Below are 19,032 nucleotides of genomic sequence, written 5' to 3'. Positions count from 1 at the left end.
ATTCTTCCAAGAATAATGGCTTGGAAAGACAGGCTGAACATGAACGTTGTGCACAGGCGAAGAGAAATGGGAGGAAACCTGACTGAGTCTCAACAGCCATGCGGGCAGGAAGTCAGGTTGAGCAGAGAGCAGCGGCCTGAGTAAATGCTGAAGGCATGCCACCTTTTCCACCTTTCTTTTGACTCCAGGCATCTATAGTCTCCAGTCTGCACACAGCACATTGCATGGTCAAAAACCATCTAAACACTGCCACCCAGCTTAAGCAACGACAGCAGGCTCTGGGCAAGGAAAGCATGTCTTTCATGGGTATTACATCATAATTAATATTCAAATTTCAAAATAATATATAGTTTTCAATTCAAAATTATGAGATATATTAAGAAGGAAGACTGTGTAGCCAGATAATGGGAAAGAATAAATTTAAAGAAAATTGGGCAAGTAAAAGAACAAATATTGGACTTGGGAGATGAAGGGATAAATCAACTCTCATATATATTTAAAGAACTGAAAAACAATATGACACAAAGCAAAGGAAACAAGAACAGTGACTCTGAATTAAAGACTATCACTGGTGGCATAGAAACTAGAAAAATGGAGCTGGGTATGGTGGCTTGCAGCTACAATCTCAGCACTAGAGGGTGAAGCAGGAGGATTACAGGTTTGAGGGAGGCCAGTGTGGTTTCATAGTGAGAACTTATCTCAAAAAAATTATACAAAGGAATCAAACAGAAACTCTGGACAGAGACAATAATAACAAATATGAAAAAAATCATCAACGAACTTCAATAGCAGAGTCAACAGGGTCAGAGAGAAAATCGGTGATCTTGAAGACAAGGCAGCTAAGATCAAACCAGACCCAGATGCACCAAGAGAAAATGGTAAACAAAAGCGAACCCATCAGAGATCTATGTGTTACGGCCAAATGACTGGCATTCCCTTAATGGGAGCTCCAGAGGGAGAGGAGAGAGAAAAGCAGGCAGAATAAAACAAATTGAAGAAATAGTGGTCAGAAAGCACCCACAGAGAAATAAAGCTAGAAATCCCTATCAGAATCAAAACTGGAAAATCACAAACAAGTGCAAAAAGCACAGGCTAACAGGAAATCTTTTCAGACCAATTAAAAGGAAAACACAACCTACCAAAACCCATGAATACTGCAAAAAGCATGATTAGAAAATTTCGTAGCTGTAAATGTCTGCCTTGAAGCACAACATCGACTTCAAATTAATTATCTTTATTTCTACTTAACAACTAACAAAAGGAAAAACAAACTAAACCCAAAGGTAAAAGAAAATAATACAAATTAGGCAATGAGAAGTCGGCTAGAGAATAGGATGCAGTAAGAAGGCAACAAAAGCAGAATGTGCCCCTTTTGAAGTGACAAACACGTAGGTAGACTAAGAAGAAGCAGAGGCCTCAGGCTACCAAAGTCAGAGCGAAAGTGAGGATGGACATTTTGGCAACATTTCAGAAAGGAAAGGAATTATAAGCCAATGGTTCTCTAGCGCCCACCACCCCTTACAGCAAGCTCAGTCGACAATGAAGCTTTACAAGAGAAAGCTTTCAACACTCTTACACCAAAAGATGAGATAACCCAGATGAAATGGACGTATCCCTTTTCAAACTACCAGCACTGACTCATGAAAAATCAAAATTCAGTCATCAGAAACCTCCCCAAAGGCCCATGGAGATAGCAACATTGGTAAAGTGCCAAAGAGCAAGGAGGAGGACCTGAGTTTGGGTGTCTAGCATCCACACAAAAGCGCGAGAGTGGAAGCATGCATCTGCAAGCCCAGCCCTGGGGGAAGCAGAGACAGACAGATCAATGAGTTCATTGGCCAGCCACTAGCTCAGTCAGTGAGCTCCAGGTTCAGAGAGAACCTGTCTCCAAAAAGGTAAGGTAACGAGCAACTGAAGAAGACTTCTGGCATTGACCTTTGGCCATTATACACACACAAACACATGTGTGTAAAAACCCACATGAACATGTACATAGAATACACACACATACATGTGTGCACACACATTCACACATGCACACACATTCTAATGAAGAAAATACAATGTCAGATCACTTTAATATAAAGTCTATAAAATATTTAGGAATAACTAATACCTATTGTCAGACTCTTCCACAAAAGGAAGGAGGAAATACTTCACAAAGTATTATAGGAGGAATTTGCAAGTAGAGACAAGTATCCCTTGTAGATATAGACGCATGTATCCATAAGAGATTAGCAAATGGAATCTAACAACATATTAAAAAGATACCATGGACAAGTAGGAATTTCCCTGGAAATGCAAGAATAGTTCAATATCCAAAACAATAAAAGGAAAATATTTGTATCAATAGCATAAAGAAAAACTTAGATGATCATGTTAATTAATGAAGAAAAGGCATTTGCAGAACTTATCAATATTTTATGACAAACATGCCAGAGTGGAAAAGGAAAAGTCTACAAGGCCTCAACCCAATTCCCCCCCCCCAAAAAAATTACGTACAACTGAGGAAAGTCAGGAGTAGGAGAGATGGCCCTCCCCTGGGAAGAGCACACCAATTGGTCAGCCCTAAGAATATACAAATAACACAATATGAACTCAATGGGTTATATATGGGAATATATGCACATATATAAACATATATATACATGCAATAACAATGAAAAGGGAGGCCATAGATTTGAAGAAGAGTGGGGAGGAGTGTTCGGGAGGGTTTTAAGAAAGGGAGAGGAGAAATGCTCTAATCAAATTGCAAATCAGATCTCATAACAAACAAACAAAGGAACTCATTGGTGGGGAGGTTACAGACCCTAGAGGGAACCTACTACTGCTACTAAGTAGACACACCATCAAAGTATGTTTAGATATCTCTAAAATATCATAAAATAGTGCTGCTCACAGGCTTCCCAGAAGCTGCTTTTTGCAATGGGCAGAGGCCATTAGAGAGACTCACAGCAGCAAATCAGATCTTAGTAAAAAGTCTAGACTGTCCCGACCTTTATAAAGAACTCTTACATTGTAGCAACAAAGAGACAACACAGACCAATTTTCAAATGAACAAAGGAATTAAAAACCCATTTCCCTAGCGACCCACAAATACCGAAGAGGACATGAAAAGATCTTCGACATTGAAGCCATTAGGGAACTGCGAATCAGAACCACAGGATGTCATCTCACACCCATAGGTGTGACCATGATTGTTCTTTTAGTGTTTGAAAAGGATGCAGAAAAATTGAAATCTCCAAAACTTAGCATGGGAACAAGGCACGTGTAGCAATTAGGGGACAGTGTGTCTGATCTTCAGAGGCAAGGAGAATTAATATGAGACCCAGCAATTCCATTTCCAGCTCACACCCAAAAATTGTCAACAAGAGTTCAAACCAAAAACCTTCACATGAATTTTCATTGGATGCTATTAGATTAAGCTAAAAGATCAAAACAACCCAGATATCTCTCAGTAGCCATATAAACAAAATGCGGTCTATGCACACAATGGAATAATATTCGACAAGATAAAAGTATAAACTCAAGTACATGCTATAGTACAGATGGTTCTAGAAGAGTATCATGCGAAGTAAAAGAAGCCAGACCCCCAAAGCCACACATTACTCCATTCCATTTATATGGAAGATCAGAAACAGAAAAACAGAGCTGGCGAGCAGCTAAGTGGTCACTGGAGCAGAACGAGGGGTGACTGCTCAGTGGATAGTAGACTCATTTTGGAGAAATGAAAATCTTCTACAGCTAGGCTGGAGATACAGCTGCGGTCAGCACCACACAACTGGGCAAATTAGAAAGATTCAAAGAGGCAAGCTGAGGATCTGTGTGTTCGGTCAAAATTACCAAGACACAACTGCGCACCAAGCACCTGAGTGTGCTGAGGTATGGCTGGGAGGGACAAGTGTGTATTGGTGAGCAGGAGGGCAGAGAAGAATGTTGAGCCTCGGGGAGCCAGGGACTGGAGAGGTGGGGGCCATGTGTGGAGCATGCCTTCAGAGACGCCCGGTCATCAGTAACCTAGCAGGGGAATCAGGCAGCCTGGCTTCCATAGGCACCTCCCAGCTGCAGGCCAGACTTCCTCTCTCTGTCCTAAAGTAGGCATCATTGTGTGAGCTCTAGCTACCTGGCATCATTGTGCCAGCTCTGACTACCCGGAAAGGCATGTGGAGAACCAAGCAAATAAATTACACTTTACACGGGTTTAGGGATCCTAGAGAGAGACTGTACAAAACCAGGCCTTGCTTACCTGGAAGGCAGTGTGCACTCAAATTGCCCCTGACAAGAACCGGTGTTCGACAGACATTTCCCTTGTACCAGACACTGTTCGAAGCTCCGCTCTCTCCTCCTACACATTTACTCTTGAATCCTCATGGCACTGCTTCCAAGTAGGGAAAGAATCATGTCCATACTTGGAATGAAGAGCAGAGATGTGATAGTTACATCTATTACACATAGTCTCACAGTGCCGGAGTTGGGAGCACATTGCGCCTTGCCTGACCCTATGCACGTTCCGCTTTGTTCGGATTATTCTGCATCCCAGACACCCGCTCCCAACTTAACTCCTTTCTCTCTTCTCTCCTTCTTCACCCTCCCATCTCTATAACATATGCACCTCCTCCCAATCACAGCAAAGAGAACCGAGTGACTCAGAAAGTTGCCAGCTCTGCCATTTGTGACCTCCCTGGGTCTCATTTTCTTACAAGGAGTACACTAACGGTATCTCTATGACAAGATCACTAGGATACTGAATGGCGACCAGGGCAAGGTGTGCCCTACCACCTAACCTCCCTATGGGAGTATTCTCAGAGATGGCGATGAAGAGGCCCAAGAGGTGAAGAAGCTTAGAAAGGATGAGGCGGGGTCCCAGCCCCCAGCTTGAGTGGTCAGTTCTGTCCTTTTCTGGCTCTGGCCGCAGCAGGCCTTCTCAGTGTGTGTACTGAACGAGGTCAAGAGAGCAGCGAAACTGGTACCAACCCTGACTGGGGTCTGCCTGCTTGAGTGTGCATCTGCCTCACGCTTTGTCCTTCTGTAACCCAGACAGCCTTTCTGAACCTCAGCAGTTCTGGTTCCCTCCTCCCCCGAATGACACTAATCCAGATGTCCGCTCTAGTCTGAGGCCGGCTGCAGCTGATCCTTGGACCCAGGCTACCTGAGCAAGCCAGCTGGGATTCTCTAGCTCTTACTAGCCATTCTGAGACTTCCTGATTCCTCTAAATAACGGAGAGATCTAGACACCGCCTGGTCCCTTTCCTTCCAAGACAGTCAATTACCACTCCGGACGAGCAAATGATGTAACCGCACACCACCTGCAATCTAAAACAGGTACCTTCTAGCACCTGCTTCCTCCTTTGCAGTCCCGGTTAGCCAAGATCCCCTGTGTTCACCCTCGTTCTCAATGATGTTGATTTTATTTTCTGTCAAAAGATTCCTGAAAGGCCCACCCACCATTAGCCACAAAAGGCCTCACTGCACACCCAGCCATAGTTAAGAGCTCCATCAACGTGTGTCACGTTTCTTCCAAGCAGTGTTACAAGATCTCCCAAAAGCCAGCTATTCAGAGCACCGCTAACTCCTCCCAAGCTTCACCTTTAACTCCACTTTCTAGCAGTTGGCAGTCAGTGGCACAGAGGGTCAACATCATTAAATGAAGTTAATCCTTTCTCTAAAAGCTAGTCTGGAGAGAGCCCCGGGACCCAGAGGCTTCTCTTCTGCATAACTAAGTTGTTGCTTTACTCCGTACCCTCCCCTTGTGGCCCGGCTTACAGTCCTCTCCTAGCACTGACTGCTGGCACTTGGGCACACGCCAGTGTGCTAGTGTCCTTGCTAAACAGGCTCTGCACTGACTCCCTGCTCCTCCAACCCAGAGGCAGGCCTTGGCGCTGACAGGGCTGCAGGATTGACTGTGACTGCGGTTTCCACTGAAGGAAACCACCCAGATGGGGGTTTGCCTAGGCAGCAAATCAGGTCGGTGGTGTACAGACACTTGGAGGGCGGGGCATACTGAGCTTTGCTCAGCGTCCTGCAGCCTTCATCCAGAGTCCTTTCCCTCACACTCTCTGCTCACTTCAGCCCAGAGAGTTCAAAGCTCTCCGCTTCAGATGACTCGGCGACATTTCCAAACTGGGTCTCTAATGAGACATATTTATCTGCCCCAAGGACTTGCTGGCTGTAAATATGAAAGTTTACACACGTAAGCCCATTCTCCCTTAGCCTGAGGACCTCTATTCTCAAAGCTTCGTCTGGTAGGGGAAAACAGACAAAGGAAGTGACTCTGCTTACCAGTACCCACTTCTGTTCAATTTTCTAAATGACTAACAGGAAACCTCAGGGCAGAACACCACCCTTTGCTGAGTGCGATTGCTTATCTCTGTTGTCTCTGACCAGGCTGAGGGAAGGTCTGTCTACTTGTCCCTACTCAAAGAGGCACAGTTACTGTGTTAAGTGTGCAATGGAAGAGGCAGAAAATCATCTAGAACGGGAGCTGGTGGGGTGGCTTGGTGGGTAGAGACCCCTAATGCCAAGCTTGACAATCTGAGCTCTGTCCTCAAGACTCACACAGTCAAAGTAACTCCCGTATGATGTCCTCTGGCTCCCACATACAATCACATACTCACACAATGAACGAACATACAAACATGAGACTGGAAAGGGACACTTCAGAAGAAGAATCACTGATATGGCCACTGATCTAGACAACTGGGGGAATTTACCCATAGCCTTGGTCCCCAGCCAACTTACAGGTCCCAGTCTAGCGTTCTTATCACAGGTGGTCCTGTCCCCCATCATGGGTGTCTGACTCCGCACGGAAGACTTGAGTTTCTCCTACATCAAGTGTTGCATCCAGGAACCCCAGCAACAAAAAGTCAGTGGGAGCCCATGCAGATGTTGTTCTCACAGCCAAGGGTCAAAGGGGTGTTCCCAAGGACTGGAGTCACCTGAGGCCACCAACTTTAACGGGGACTCACATGGAAACTACAGACTGCTAATCCTCAGAACCGTGAAAGTGAGGCTTTGATGGGATACCTGTCAGCCTAGGGAACAGAATCCTCTGGTTCCGCACCAGTTCTTCCTGAAGATATAATAGCATTCTGCGCATAAAGAATTCAAATATGGGTGCAGAAGAGATGGCTCAGTGGTGAAGAGCATTGATTGCTGTTCCCAAGGTCCTAGGTTGAATTCTCAGCACCCTCACAGTGGCTCACATTCATCTGCATCTCCAATTCCACAGGATCTGATACCCTCTTCTGGCCTCCTCCCACCAGAAATGCAGGTGGTGAACAGACATGCAGACGAAACACTCATGTACACAATTTAAAAATAAATCTAGAGAAATGAGGTAAAATTGAATGTCATTCTGATAGCCCTATGACTCACAATACAACAAGTGTCCTGTCTCTATGTAATGTATCTTAGGAAAGCAGTATATTTCCTCTTGTTTATAGGTGAGGAAACTGAGGCACAGGAAGAAGGGTACCTACCAGAAAGAGAGCTAGACAGACAGACAATCCAGATGTCTAAATTCTAACCACAGCTTATAGTTTGCCAAGAAAATGGTTGATTGACATTTACTGAGTACTTGTTATAGGCCAGGCAAAGACACTGAGATTTCCTTAAGGGACAATCGCAGGAGCGTCTTCTGGATGCTAACTGCTGTTCTGAGAGTGGAGGCTGCAGTGAGAGAGAAGACAAGCAAACGCTTTTCCTTTTCATCAGTTTGCTTGATCATCCAAAGTATTGTCATCCATCTAACACAAGAAACTAAGAGGCTCAAGAAGCAGACTGGGTTGTGATTCAATGGCAGAGCACCAGCTTAGCAAGTGGTGTGTAAGGCTTCAGCCCAATGGGAGGGGAGAAGAGATGGAAGGGAGAAGGGATAGTAGGGAAGGACAGGACTTGCCTGCAGTCACACCACTAGAAAGCTGTAGAAAACTGCTTCGCAACCTTCCTAACGCTGCTACCCTTGAACACACCTCCTCATGTTGTGGTGACTGTAAAATTATTTTATTGCTGCTTCTTGTAATTTTGCCTCTGTTATAAATCATAAATGTAAACATCTGATATGCAGGACATCTGATATGTGACCCCCAAGGGGATCACGCCCCATAACTTGAGAGCTGCTGCCATGGCAGGTAGGTTTGAACTCAGAAGAATCCAAAGTCCTTCCTTCTCTGACCAGCCCATTCTTGACATCATGTCTCATTTCATACACACGAGACTTGTCCATATCCTATCTTCCCCCAGCTCAGGGATGCTGAATTCCCAAGCCAAGAACGACACAGTACACGTGCATTAATATTTACTGGGCTCTGCATGAATCCCTGTTGAAGGAGGGGATGTGGATGAAGATAAAGGACAGAGAAGTCTTCCCTTGAAGGTCTTGAGATTGTTTCAGAAGATGTTAACCCAGGATTGCTGCTATGAAGTGCCCTGTGACCCCTCAGGATTGGTCTGTACCTCATTTGGGGCCCTGACATTTGCTGACGGGGTTGAAAGCAAAATCTGTAGCCAACACCAAGTGTTAATAGAGTTTAGACAAGAGGAACAACCCCAGTAAGGGAAAGAGAGAGAATGCAATAGGCTGGAGCTCACTTCTAGAGGCGGATCTGGGCTTCTCTGATGGAACAGAACTGATGAGCATATCTCCAGGGTCCAGTGCAATGCATTCAGTGCCACACCTGAGCCATGTCCTGGAAGCTGTGGGCAGGCACAACACCAGAGCTACGCCCTGATGTGGCACCAGAGAAGGCAGCTGCAGGGAGCAGCAGAGCTCCAACCCCAGAAGCAAGGCAGCAAATGACTTGAGATGGTCCCCAGCCTGGCTGACAGATGGGGAAGACGGGAAGAAGAGGAGGAAGAGGCAGGAGGGAAGAGAAAGGAGAGGTGGTGGAGGGACAAGACAGATCATCCGAACGAGAAAGGGGGGGGGGGGAGAAGTTCCTTCACCAGCCAGGAGACCTCAAAGAAACACCAGGGCAGCTCACTTTCACTAAATCTTTGCTATGCTACTGTTGGTGGGCATAATTGTTATCTCTAATTTACAGACCAGGAAACTGAGGCAATGCAAGATTAAGCACAATGTGACTCAGTGAAGATGGAGCCAACCCAGGATTTCTACGCAAGCAGGCTGGCCTCAGAGATTTGGTCTCCACCTCTGCATACCCCACCTCTTACAAAGATGGGCCTGTCACCTTACTCCAGGAGTTCCAGGGCCCTCCCTGGATCGTGACAACAGCCCTTGGGGCTGCACATCATTGTGTAGTCTTTGGTGATCCCACCCAGCCAATAGAAATCAGGTTGGGTCTGCTGGGGGCTGTTTTTCCCTCAGGTGGTAAAGGGTATTTATCTTTGCCCTAATTCAGGACCATGTAGAAGGATAAACGTACTTTCTAATAGGTAGAGTCCAGAGACACTGCTTAGCCATCCTCTATGGTTTACACAGAGACTGAGTGTGTACCAAGATGCTCACATCCAGGAGGTGGGGTCTCAGTGACACAACACTAGGAAATAGTAGAACCTTGAAGAGGCAGAGCCTGGTGGAAGAAGGTTAGGTCATTGAGGCACTGAAAATAAGTGGGACTTATTTGCTCCCCAGAGAGAGTTGTTATTAAAAAACCACCCGTGGGGATGGCGAGATGGCTCAGTGGTTAAGAGTATTGTCTGCTCTTCCTGAGGATCCGGGTTCAATTACCAGCACCCACATGGTGGCTCACAGCCATCTGTAACTACAGTTCCAGGGGATCTGGAACCTTCACACCAATGTACATCAAATAAAGTTAAATAAAATTTAAAAAGAAAAGAACCACCTGGTCCCTTCCCAGTGCCTGGCTTCTCGCTGCTTGTTTCCACTCTGACCACTGAGGCTCAGGGGGCCCTGAAGTCTTCATCTGCTGCTGCATAGACAAAGCCCATGAGCAGTCTCGGGTTTTCAGCTATTAAAACTGTGACCTAAACAAACCTCTCTTGTTTGTAAGTATTCTGCCTTGGGTATTTTATTACAGCAACAGAAGACAGACTGATCCACGGCTGTATAATGGAAGAGACCGCTGTGTGACTCACAGTGTCAACTGGAGCAAGGAAGGGTAAATCCTGCTTGGCATATGATGTGGACTTTCCATGGCACAGGCATGGATACGCACGCACACACCTGATCTTACTCTCACGTATAACTATAGTATTAGAAAGAGGGATTGTAACAAAATCAACCACATCGGCCCTCTCTGCAGAAATCCAAAGTCTCCGGCAATTTGGGAAATCCTGCAGGTCAGAGAAGTAAATAGCTCTGGTTCTCCCAGACTCTCTGAAATCTAGTAGAGATTACACAGGCAAGAAACAAGGAGCTGCCTGAACGCTGTAGTGCCAAGCTTCCAGGCACAGCAGCTGTGGGCTCTCAGAGGGCAAAGGGCTCTATGAGGGAAGTGAGACTAGAGCTATGGGGAGGAACAGAGCATGGGCAAAGGGCAGAAGAAGAGTGGGAGGAGGGGTATGGAGGACAGGGAGGTGGGGAAGACAGCTTGATGTGTAGCGACACTGCAGGGCCATCTTGATGGAACTCCAGGGTGTAAACAAGCGGGCTTGGTCCAGTGGCCAATCGCAAGGGCTCAGCATCAAAAAGGAGTTCAAGAGCTGCAGTGCTCTAGAAGGACATAGCCTCTTGCAAGGAAAGGGATGGGGTGAAAAGATGGAGGGAAGATGGGTAACCATCCACCTGAACATTATAAGACCCAGAAATGGGAAAACTTCGAATTCTACCTCCCTGGTCCCAACCTCATCTATGCATTCATTTACCCATCCATCCACTTATCTGTCCATCTATATACCCATCCATCTACTCATCCTCCCACACATCCATCCAATCGACACCTAAAGAAGCGTCTTACACAGCTACACCAGAGAGAGGGTCAGTCTTGCCTTGTTGGACTCATATTCTATGAAAGGTCCCAAACAACTCAATGAAAGACTGCAACGGGATGTGATGGGCGCCGTAACAGGAGTCACGGTAATGCAAAGCAAGGGGTCCACCTGCCCCAACCTGAGAAACGGGAGATTGAGAGTGACTGGGACACTATTTGCTGCCTCGTGCAGAGATCTGCTACTGAACTGTCGTCCCCAACGGCAGGGAATGCTGTATCCACTATTCATTCCCAACAGGGACTCATAGAACTGAACTGATCTGAATAGAGCCTTGACTGTATCCACTGGGGCACTTTATAGAGTGGGTACTGACTATGCTTTCTCGGGAGCCTTAACTAGCTTCCAGTAATGGGAGTGGATGAATTATAACAGACTACACACCTACATGCTCTCTGGAAAGAGGGACCAGCAGCTTCTGCTGGGTTCTCAAGGAAAACCACGGTTAAATAATTAGATTCTTGCCCTCCCATTTTCCTATTACTCTTGGGCTGGATGGACTCAGAATGAATCCCCAAAGGAGCGGCTGCCCTCTGAGTGGATCTACTGGAAAGGCAATGTATATTTCCCTAATTCATAGACAATGTGGCCCCCAAATGCCCATGGGTTGGCACTGTAAACCCCAAATTCTTGTTTTAGGATTAGATGACATGGTAAGGGTAAAGCCAAAGAAGGCCTGAGTTACACAAAAGAAGGAAGAATTGAGTTAGTCCAGATGCTCACCCTCCACCATGTTAATAGCAGCAAGAACCCTCAGTAGATACTGAGAAGCTGACCATGTAAGTTATCAAACTTCCCAGCCTCCAATACACAAGCTAAATCAACATCTATTCTTAAATAATTACCCAGTCTGTGGTGTTCTGTGACGGCGAAAGAAAGTGGACCACAGCGCAGGTGTGATTTCAAAAGAATCTAAAATGAGCTGGCAACCTTTCTCCACCTCATTTTCCTCACCTGTGAAGGTAAAACACATCCTCCTCCTCCTGGGTACCGGTGAGGTTCGGACACAGTCACACATGCCCTTCTATACCCACCAGGCTGTGAACGCGTGAGGCAAGTTGCCATCTATAAGGAGGCTGGTGACAACGTAGATCCAGAATGAGTAGAGAAACCCCACACGCTGTTGTGGCACTTCCAGTTGTCTATGCTGGAAGCCTTAGGACCATCCTGGACTTCTCTTTGTCTCTCGTACCCGTGTCTAACCCATGAGGAAAACCCCCTTGCTCCACCTACACTACATATGTCCAGCAGTGAGGCCCATGTCAACACACCTATAGCCACTGCCACCTCACATCTAGGTCCCTGCAGCAGCTGTTTCAGCAACCTCTCTGCTATGACACTTAACTCCCTTCTTGTCACATTCCATGACACCGTCAGCCCAAGTGTAAGATGTGGCATTTTTCTCTTCTGCTCCAACCCCCAAAATACCTCACCCGACCTGTCCATCAGCTATAAAATCCCCGTGATACCCACAAGTCATCACTCCCTACGACCACCTCCCACAGAATCCGTCCTTACACTTCCACCTCTGATCCGGTCACCCTGGCCTCCTACACATCAAAGCGACTTCCTCCTTGAGACATTATTTGCATTGCATTTGCTTTCCAACCAGAATATTCTTCCCTTAGGAAGTTCCCTTACCGCTGCAGCCAGTGAAGTCAGCACACACACACACACACACACACACACACACACACACACAAATCTCACTTGCTGGGTGTGCTGGTTTGAATGAAAACGGACCCCAGGGGCTCATATGTTTGAATGCTTGGTACCCAGCTGGTAGAACTATTTGGGAAGGTTTAGGAAGTAAGGCCCTGTTGGAAGGGACATATCACTGGGGGTGGACTTTGAGATTTCAAAAGCACACACCAATCTCAGAAAGCTTTCTCTCTGTGTAAGCTCTTAGCTCCTGCTCCAGCGCCACGACAGCATGCCTGCTGCCACATTCACGAAGTCTAACCCTCTGGAACCATGAGCCCCAAATTGAATTCGTTATTTTGTAAGTCACCTTGGTCACAGTGTCTCTTCAGAGCAACAGGAAAGTAACAGACACCAGGAAAAACCTCAGCACTCAGCTGGAACGGGTGTTGTCACCCTGCAGTCACTGATCCTGCCTGTCAGGGTGTCTCAGGGTCTGCCCCACCACGTGTCACCCTCTTTCTGCCATAGTAGCCCTTGGCCTAAGGACCATGTGTTATCAGAACTCTGAATTCTCTCATCAGTTGCTGGAGAGAAATCTACAACAGTATCCATCCTTGTGACAGTTGCATCCCACTCCTCCAGGCCTCGTTTCTGTCACTGAAGCCAGTGCAGGAGCCTGCAGCATCCTTGCTGGGGCAGGGAGACAAAGGATGTTCTCTGAGAGCAAAATACAATATGTCTTCAGCAGCTCACTGACTCAGCCTGACTGCTGCTCAATTCATACCAATGACAAGAAGGGGGACAGGAGCAAGTCCCTATTAGAGGGAACATTTGGGGCATCTCTGCACAGATCCTGCTGGAGTTGGGTGGCAACAAAAACAACGTCATCCCCCATTTGCTCAGTATGTGCTGCAAAATGCAGACCACGGTGCCCATGTGTGATTGATGATTAAAGGACTGCAAGCTTTAAAAGCAGCAGCAAACCCAGACATCCAGAAATGAGTAGGACATTGCGGCACTACACTTCCTGTCTCAAAATACAGCAAAACCATAAGGATGTTGAACTCAAAAGAAGGCTGAGTTTGGAAAATGCACCCTTCTCCAATGCTCCTTCAAACCTAGACTCGGTGGTTGGAGCCAAGCTGGATATTGACTCATGAGGCTCCTGTATATCCAAGTAGTAGGGCAATCTCCTTACATGGACCAAATCAGCCAACCCAAAGGGTGTGTCTAAATGACCTCGAGTGTCTGGAATTTTGCAAAGGAGGAGGCAGCCACCAGAGCATTGGAAAAGAACTGCATTTTCAATCTGTGTGTTTCTCTTGCATCAGATGAATATTTGGAGACCAGTTCCAAGATAAGGGTTAACCTCTTTTCCCAAGATGCCCCCAAGCATCTCCTAGAATTCTATTCCCAGTGTTTGGAGATCTGCTCAGCTGATCCATGCTAAAACTCTTCTCCACAATGTATCCATCTATGGACAAGTATTCATTTATCTCAACAGGGCACAACACAATTTCTAACTGTAAGCTTGCTGATTGACCCACAAACTTCCTTTGTCTTTGTTACCAGACTGTAAGTTCCTAAAGGGCAGGGACCATTTAGGGTTAATTCTAATAGCCTCGGTGACTAACACGATGCCTGGGACCTGGGAAATATCAAACAAATATACCGGAAATAAGTGAAGAAGGAACGAGTGAGTGAGCAAGTGGGTAAATAAGAGTTTCCTGTTGCCTTGACAACGAGAGTGGTAGAACTGGGTCCTCTGAAGGCGATTTGGCTCTAGCTGTTAGTGAAGCAGGTTACATGCTTGCCTCCTATGCAGATAGCATTCTCCCCTCCACGTACCTCTAGCTAGAAGAGTAACATATGTAACTAGTCCATATGTAACATAGTAACTAGAATAGTAGCATCTAGTCATATGACTTAACTAGAGTCATAACAAATTGAACCATGCAGGGACAGCACCCTGAGGGGAGTCGAGTCTGTCCTTCGGTTGACAGTGACTTGGGTGGCCGATTTAAAACTCGAAATCTAAATATTTATTAAGAAGCAATTACATTATTTTGCTGTTTCGGTTTATTTTATAAAAGGGGTTTTGTTTCTGTAATGTAGACTTCAAGATAACAACCATTTCTTGTGATAGTATAAGATTTGTTTTTGTTTTTTTAAAAATATTTTTAAAAGAAACTATAATTACATTGTTTTCCCTTTCCTCTCCAATCCCCCCACAAACCAACACCCTTGCTCCCTCTCAAAACCATGGCCTGCTTTACAGGTTGTCGTTTTGAAAAGATGAAACAGGCCACCATTCTGGATCTTCCCTCTGGGGACACAGAAGATTCAGTGGCTGCATGAAACACAAATTCATACAGATTGCAGGCAGGGGTGTTAAGAGAGAGTGATGGAATCAGAGGGGGTGACAAGGATAACCTGGAGAACAGAGATGAGGTATTTAGAGAGGCTGGAAAGTCAGGAGAGAAGGCATATGTTTTTAGGACTTCTCCAGTTCATGACCTTTGGGAGGCCTGACTGCTCATACTTCCTGAATTTCTAGGTTATTTTCTTGAGCCTTAAAATGTCTCACTTGCTCGCACGCCACACATATCTAAAATGACCTATTGGGATGAATATTGTCCTTCATTATAACAACCCATGGTACAGACAAAAAAAGAAAAAGAAAACAAAACAGCCCTGACCAAGGTTCTATGTCAAATGAGGCTGCTTGTTCGTTTCCTGGCCACCCAGACTCCCGAAATATCCCCATAGAAACTATATTATTTAAATTACCTTATGGCAAATCACTTAAGCATATTGCTAGCTAGCTTTTACATCTAGAATTAACCCATTTCCATTATTTAATAGTTTATCATGAGGCTCGTGGCCTACTGGCAAGGTTTTGGCTGACAGCTCGCATCTCTCTCCTCTGGTGGCTCCATGGCTTCTCTCTCACTCCACCTTCTTTCTCCCAGCATTCAGTTTAGTCCCCCCTCCCCCACCTTGCTCTGCTCTACCCTATCACAAGCCCAAAGCAGCTTCTTTATTAACCAATGGCATTCACAGCACACATAGAGGAATCCCACATCAATTCTGGACTACAAGGGTCTTCACACCCCTGAACTAGGAAGTAGACAAGAACCCTTCCATATCTTTCCCACTGGGATATGAGATAGAATCCCTTCTCTGCTCCGCAGAGCCTGATATGATTTGAATCTTGTCCCTGCCCTTTAAAACAGAGTGACCTTAGTGTCCTAATTCCCCATACCCTAGAATGTGAATTCATGTCACTAAATGGTCTTTCCAGAAATAATCAAGTTAAAATAGGTCATTAGGGCTTCCCCGAACCTAAGAGGACTCAGCGTGCTCCTTTAAACGGAAGAGATGGGGATATACTGACAAAGGGGAATACCAGGTGAAGGTGGAGGCGATGGACTGGCAAGCCAAGGAATACCCCAAATGCCAGCCATCGCCAGCATCTGCAAAGGAGGCTCAGGGAAGATCACTCCTCGCCCCTCAGGGGGTTCAAAACCCCAATCTGGAGACAAGCGGTAAGAACAAACATCTCACCTTTACGGAATCAAAAGATGCCACCCCCAACTAGGCCACTTTAGTTTGATTATTTTAAGCTGGAAGAAAGTGAGACTGGAGAGCTGCAAAGAGAAGCTTTGGAGGACCATCCTTTATCTGATAAGAACCAGGCAGTTCTGAAAACACATCAGACATAAATGCTTGCCCACAGTGGCCTTTGGTGGCTATGGCAACCATAGAAGGTTAGCTCCAAGATGGGCTTCACAGAGTGAGCCCCTATCCATTGGAAGCCCACACTCATTCCTTTTATTCCGGCCCTTCTCTGAGACTCTACTTTCCCCTTGTTGACCTGCCACGTTAGGGCAAGTTCAAAGCAACCCTGAGCTGCTCTTTCCTGGGCGCTCCCTGCATTAATATGATGTGGATGCTAATCACCTTCTGCTCATTTTTTTTCTTCTTAATCTGTCCTTTATGTAATTTACAGGGCACTAGCCAAGAAAGGGAGAGAAAGGAGATTTTCTTCCCCTCCCTAGGAGCATAAGTGAAATGCCATACAAATTTGCCTAAGGGGCCTACTTCAGATACTCACTCTGGCTGCCATGACAGAGATCACACATGATCTCTTATGGACTTAACTGTGTCTCCTTAAAACTTAAAAGCTAAAGTCCTGGTCTATTTTATCTTGGAAAAGAGCTATATCTGCAGCAAGCACTGTGAAGAGCCAAATAAATTAAAATGAAGCCCCTAAGTGTGAGGCCCTAACTCATTCTTACGCCTATAGTACTTAAAGCCTAAGAAGGTCTGGAGGCAGTGGAATTTAACAGTCAGCCTCATTATCACCAAGTTACATGAACTCGGGGTCTTCACCTGTAAAGTGGAACTAATAATACACTAGTGTCCTTCACAGTGAGATGCTATGAAATAGGAAAGTGTTTCTACCTGGTGGTAGAGTGAGAAAACAGGAATCTAATTTAGATGCGGCTTCCATTTGCCTTGCCCCGAACCATTGCCTTTTCACACAGCAGATGCTGAGAGCCCTTCCTTTCTGGATCTACTACTCCGGGCCAGCTTTCATCCCCTGGGGCACAAGGGTTCAACCACCTACACCTCCTGCACATTTTATTGCCTCTCCTCTGTTCACGTTTAGATTGCTAGCAGGGTACCTCCTGCTGAGAAGGGCGGAGTTGGAGAAGCTTTGGCGTTTTAAAGTGGCCCTTATTGAGTCTAGTTCAAACTTCCCATTAGAGATGGAGAACCTGAGACCCCTTGCGGATATGATTTGTCTGTTCTCTGGTAGAAACCTTTCATCTTAAAGTGCTTCAAAGTGTCAAAGTGCTGGATGGATAGATCTGAGCACCCACAAAGTAGCTCAGGAAAACACACACACACACACACACACACACACGCACACACACACACACACACACACACACACACATACACCTGCATCTCTCATTCCCACTTCTGAGTTGCCTCAGGCCTCTCTTGGGTTGGTGTCTGCAATCTAGCAGTGTGGAAATCCCCCAAATAACTTTCAAATTCTCACTTAGAGTTTGCGAGGATTGCATCACAGATGCCACTTAGAGTCACAGTACCTGACACCTCCCTTCCCCCAGCCACCACTTCCGCGCCCAGTTTGAAGCAGAGGCCTCTGGGAGTTTAGATGGCTGATGAGGCTCTTTTCTCAGCGAATCTCAGATAATCTGACAGGAACCATTCTCTCAAAGGCTCCCCGGGGCTAGCGGAGGACCCACGGGCTTCAGTTCCTCTCCAAAACGGATGCCTGGGATATTGGAGCCGATCAGGGTCACCTGGTTCAGAGAAACGGGGAGAGCAAACCAGCAGATGGTGTGGCTTTGGAGATGGTGGAGGAAGCCGTGATGGCTTCAAGATAGGCAGGTGGAGAGAGACGGAGCATGCTCTATGCAATGTAAAGCCTGGCACACGGGGCTGCATATCAAAATAATGACGACACCTCATTTGGAGGATGCCGGAGAGCTGGCGGGGGCAAGGATACACTTTCTCCGCGTCCCCGTTTTCTCCTTCAGTCTAATGGCTGCAGCAGCCGGAGAAAAGCTCTGAGTCCCAGACCTAAGTTTGCACAGCATGCCCTGCCCTCACCCATGCTGCACGAGCGAGCCATCACATCGACCAGAGAGAGGCCCTCCAGCCACCTGCCCTCCTCTGCACTGCAGACCCGGTGCCCACACCTACCCACACCGTGCCGCTCCTTGTCAGTTTTGCGCCAAGGGGCCATGGCTAGACCGGAGCCTTGAGAACCTTCTGTTCTCTAGTGAAGTAGCTGTCTGGGGGTGGCTAGGCTCCTTACAGGGCCCCACTTCCTTCCTCTTTTTAAACTCTCTCTCTCAAGGTCCGCCTTCCCCTCCTCTGGGTTCTCACTGCCTCCTCCCCCTTCTTCTCCAGCGGGGACACACAAATTTGCTAAGGTCTAGAAGGTTGACCACAAAACTTGGAGCCCACCCTCAATTTGTCTCTTCCCCAGGTAAGTGACTGCAAGCCTGACAGGTGCTTAAAGCCAACCCAGACAACAAGAGCGGGGTTCTCCTGACTGCTCAACCCCATTAATGACTAAGCATGCGCTCGGTGGGCTGATCTTCATTTCTCCGTGATTCGGCTTTTCATCTGGAGGACGGGACATGAGTGGGTACCCCTCATGCTTTTTTGTGAGGACTGGAGAAGACCGTGTCACAGCGGGTGACACACTAGAGATGGAGAAGTCACTTTAGTTAGCATCCTTTCTGCACCATGGATTCAGGGGAGAATCTGACGAAAGCTCAGGAAATTGCCCTCTGACAGTACTTAAGCAGCACACCACGAGCTCACGGTGCCGGAAGGTCAAGAGCACCCCTGTCACCAGCAAGAGCAAACCGGGGAAGACATAGGGAGGGTGGCTCAGACAGACATTCCCCGACAAAATCTGAATTTTGCTCC

At 46.6% G+C, this 19,032-nt stretch overlaps 1 protein-coding gene across 1 annotated transcript in view; it reads right to left on the bottom strand.

The window, feature by feature from the left end:
* Dock2 (dedicator of cytokinesis 2) overlaps positions 1 to 18,407 on the bottom strand; it is a 400,319-nt gene extending 381,912 nt beyond the window's left edge. Inside the window, exon 1 of the mRNA XM_075941339.1 lies at positions 18,295 to 18,407. Within this exon, the coding sequence (XP_075797454.1) occupies positions 18,295 to 18,337 (43 nt within the window). The 5' untranslated portion in view covers positions 18,338 to 18,407. The remainder of the gene's footprint in view (positions 1 to 18,294) is intronic.
* Between the last annotated feature and the right edge of the window lie 625 nt (positions 18,408 to 19,032).

Source organism: Microtus pennsylvanicus, chromosome 11, assembly GCF_037038515.1.
Source record: "Microtus pennsylvanicus isolate mMicPen1 chromosome 11, mMicPen1.hap1, whole genome shotgun sequence".
NCBI lineage: Eukaryota > Metazoa > Chordata > Mammalia > Rodentia > Cricetidae > Microtus > Microtus pennsylvanicus.
The sequence above is the reverse complement of the archived record's forward strand: the minus strand, read 5'-3'. Positions and strand labels throughout refer to the sequence as shown.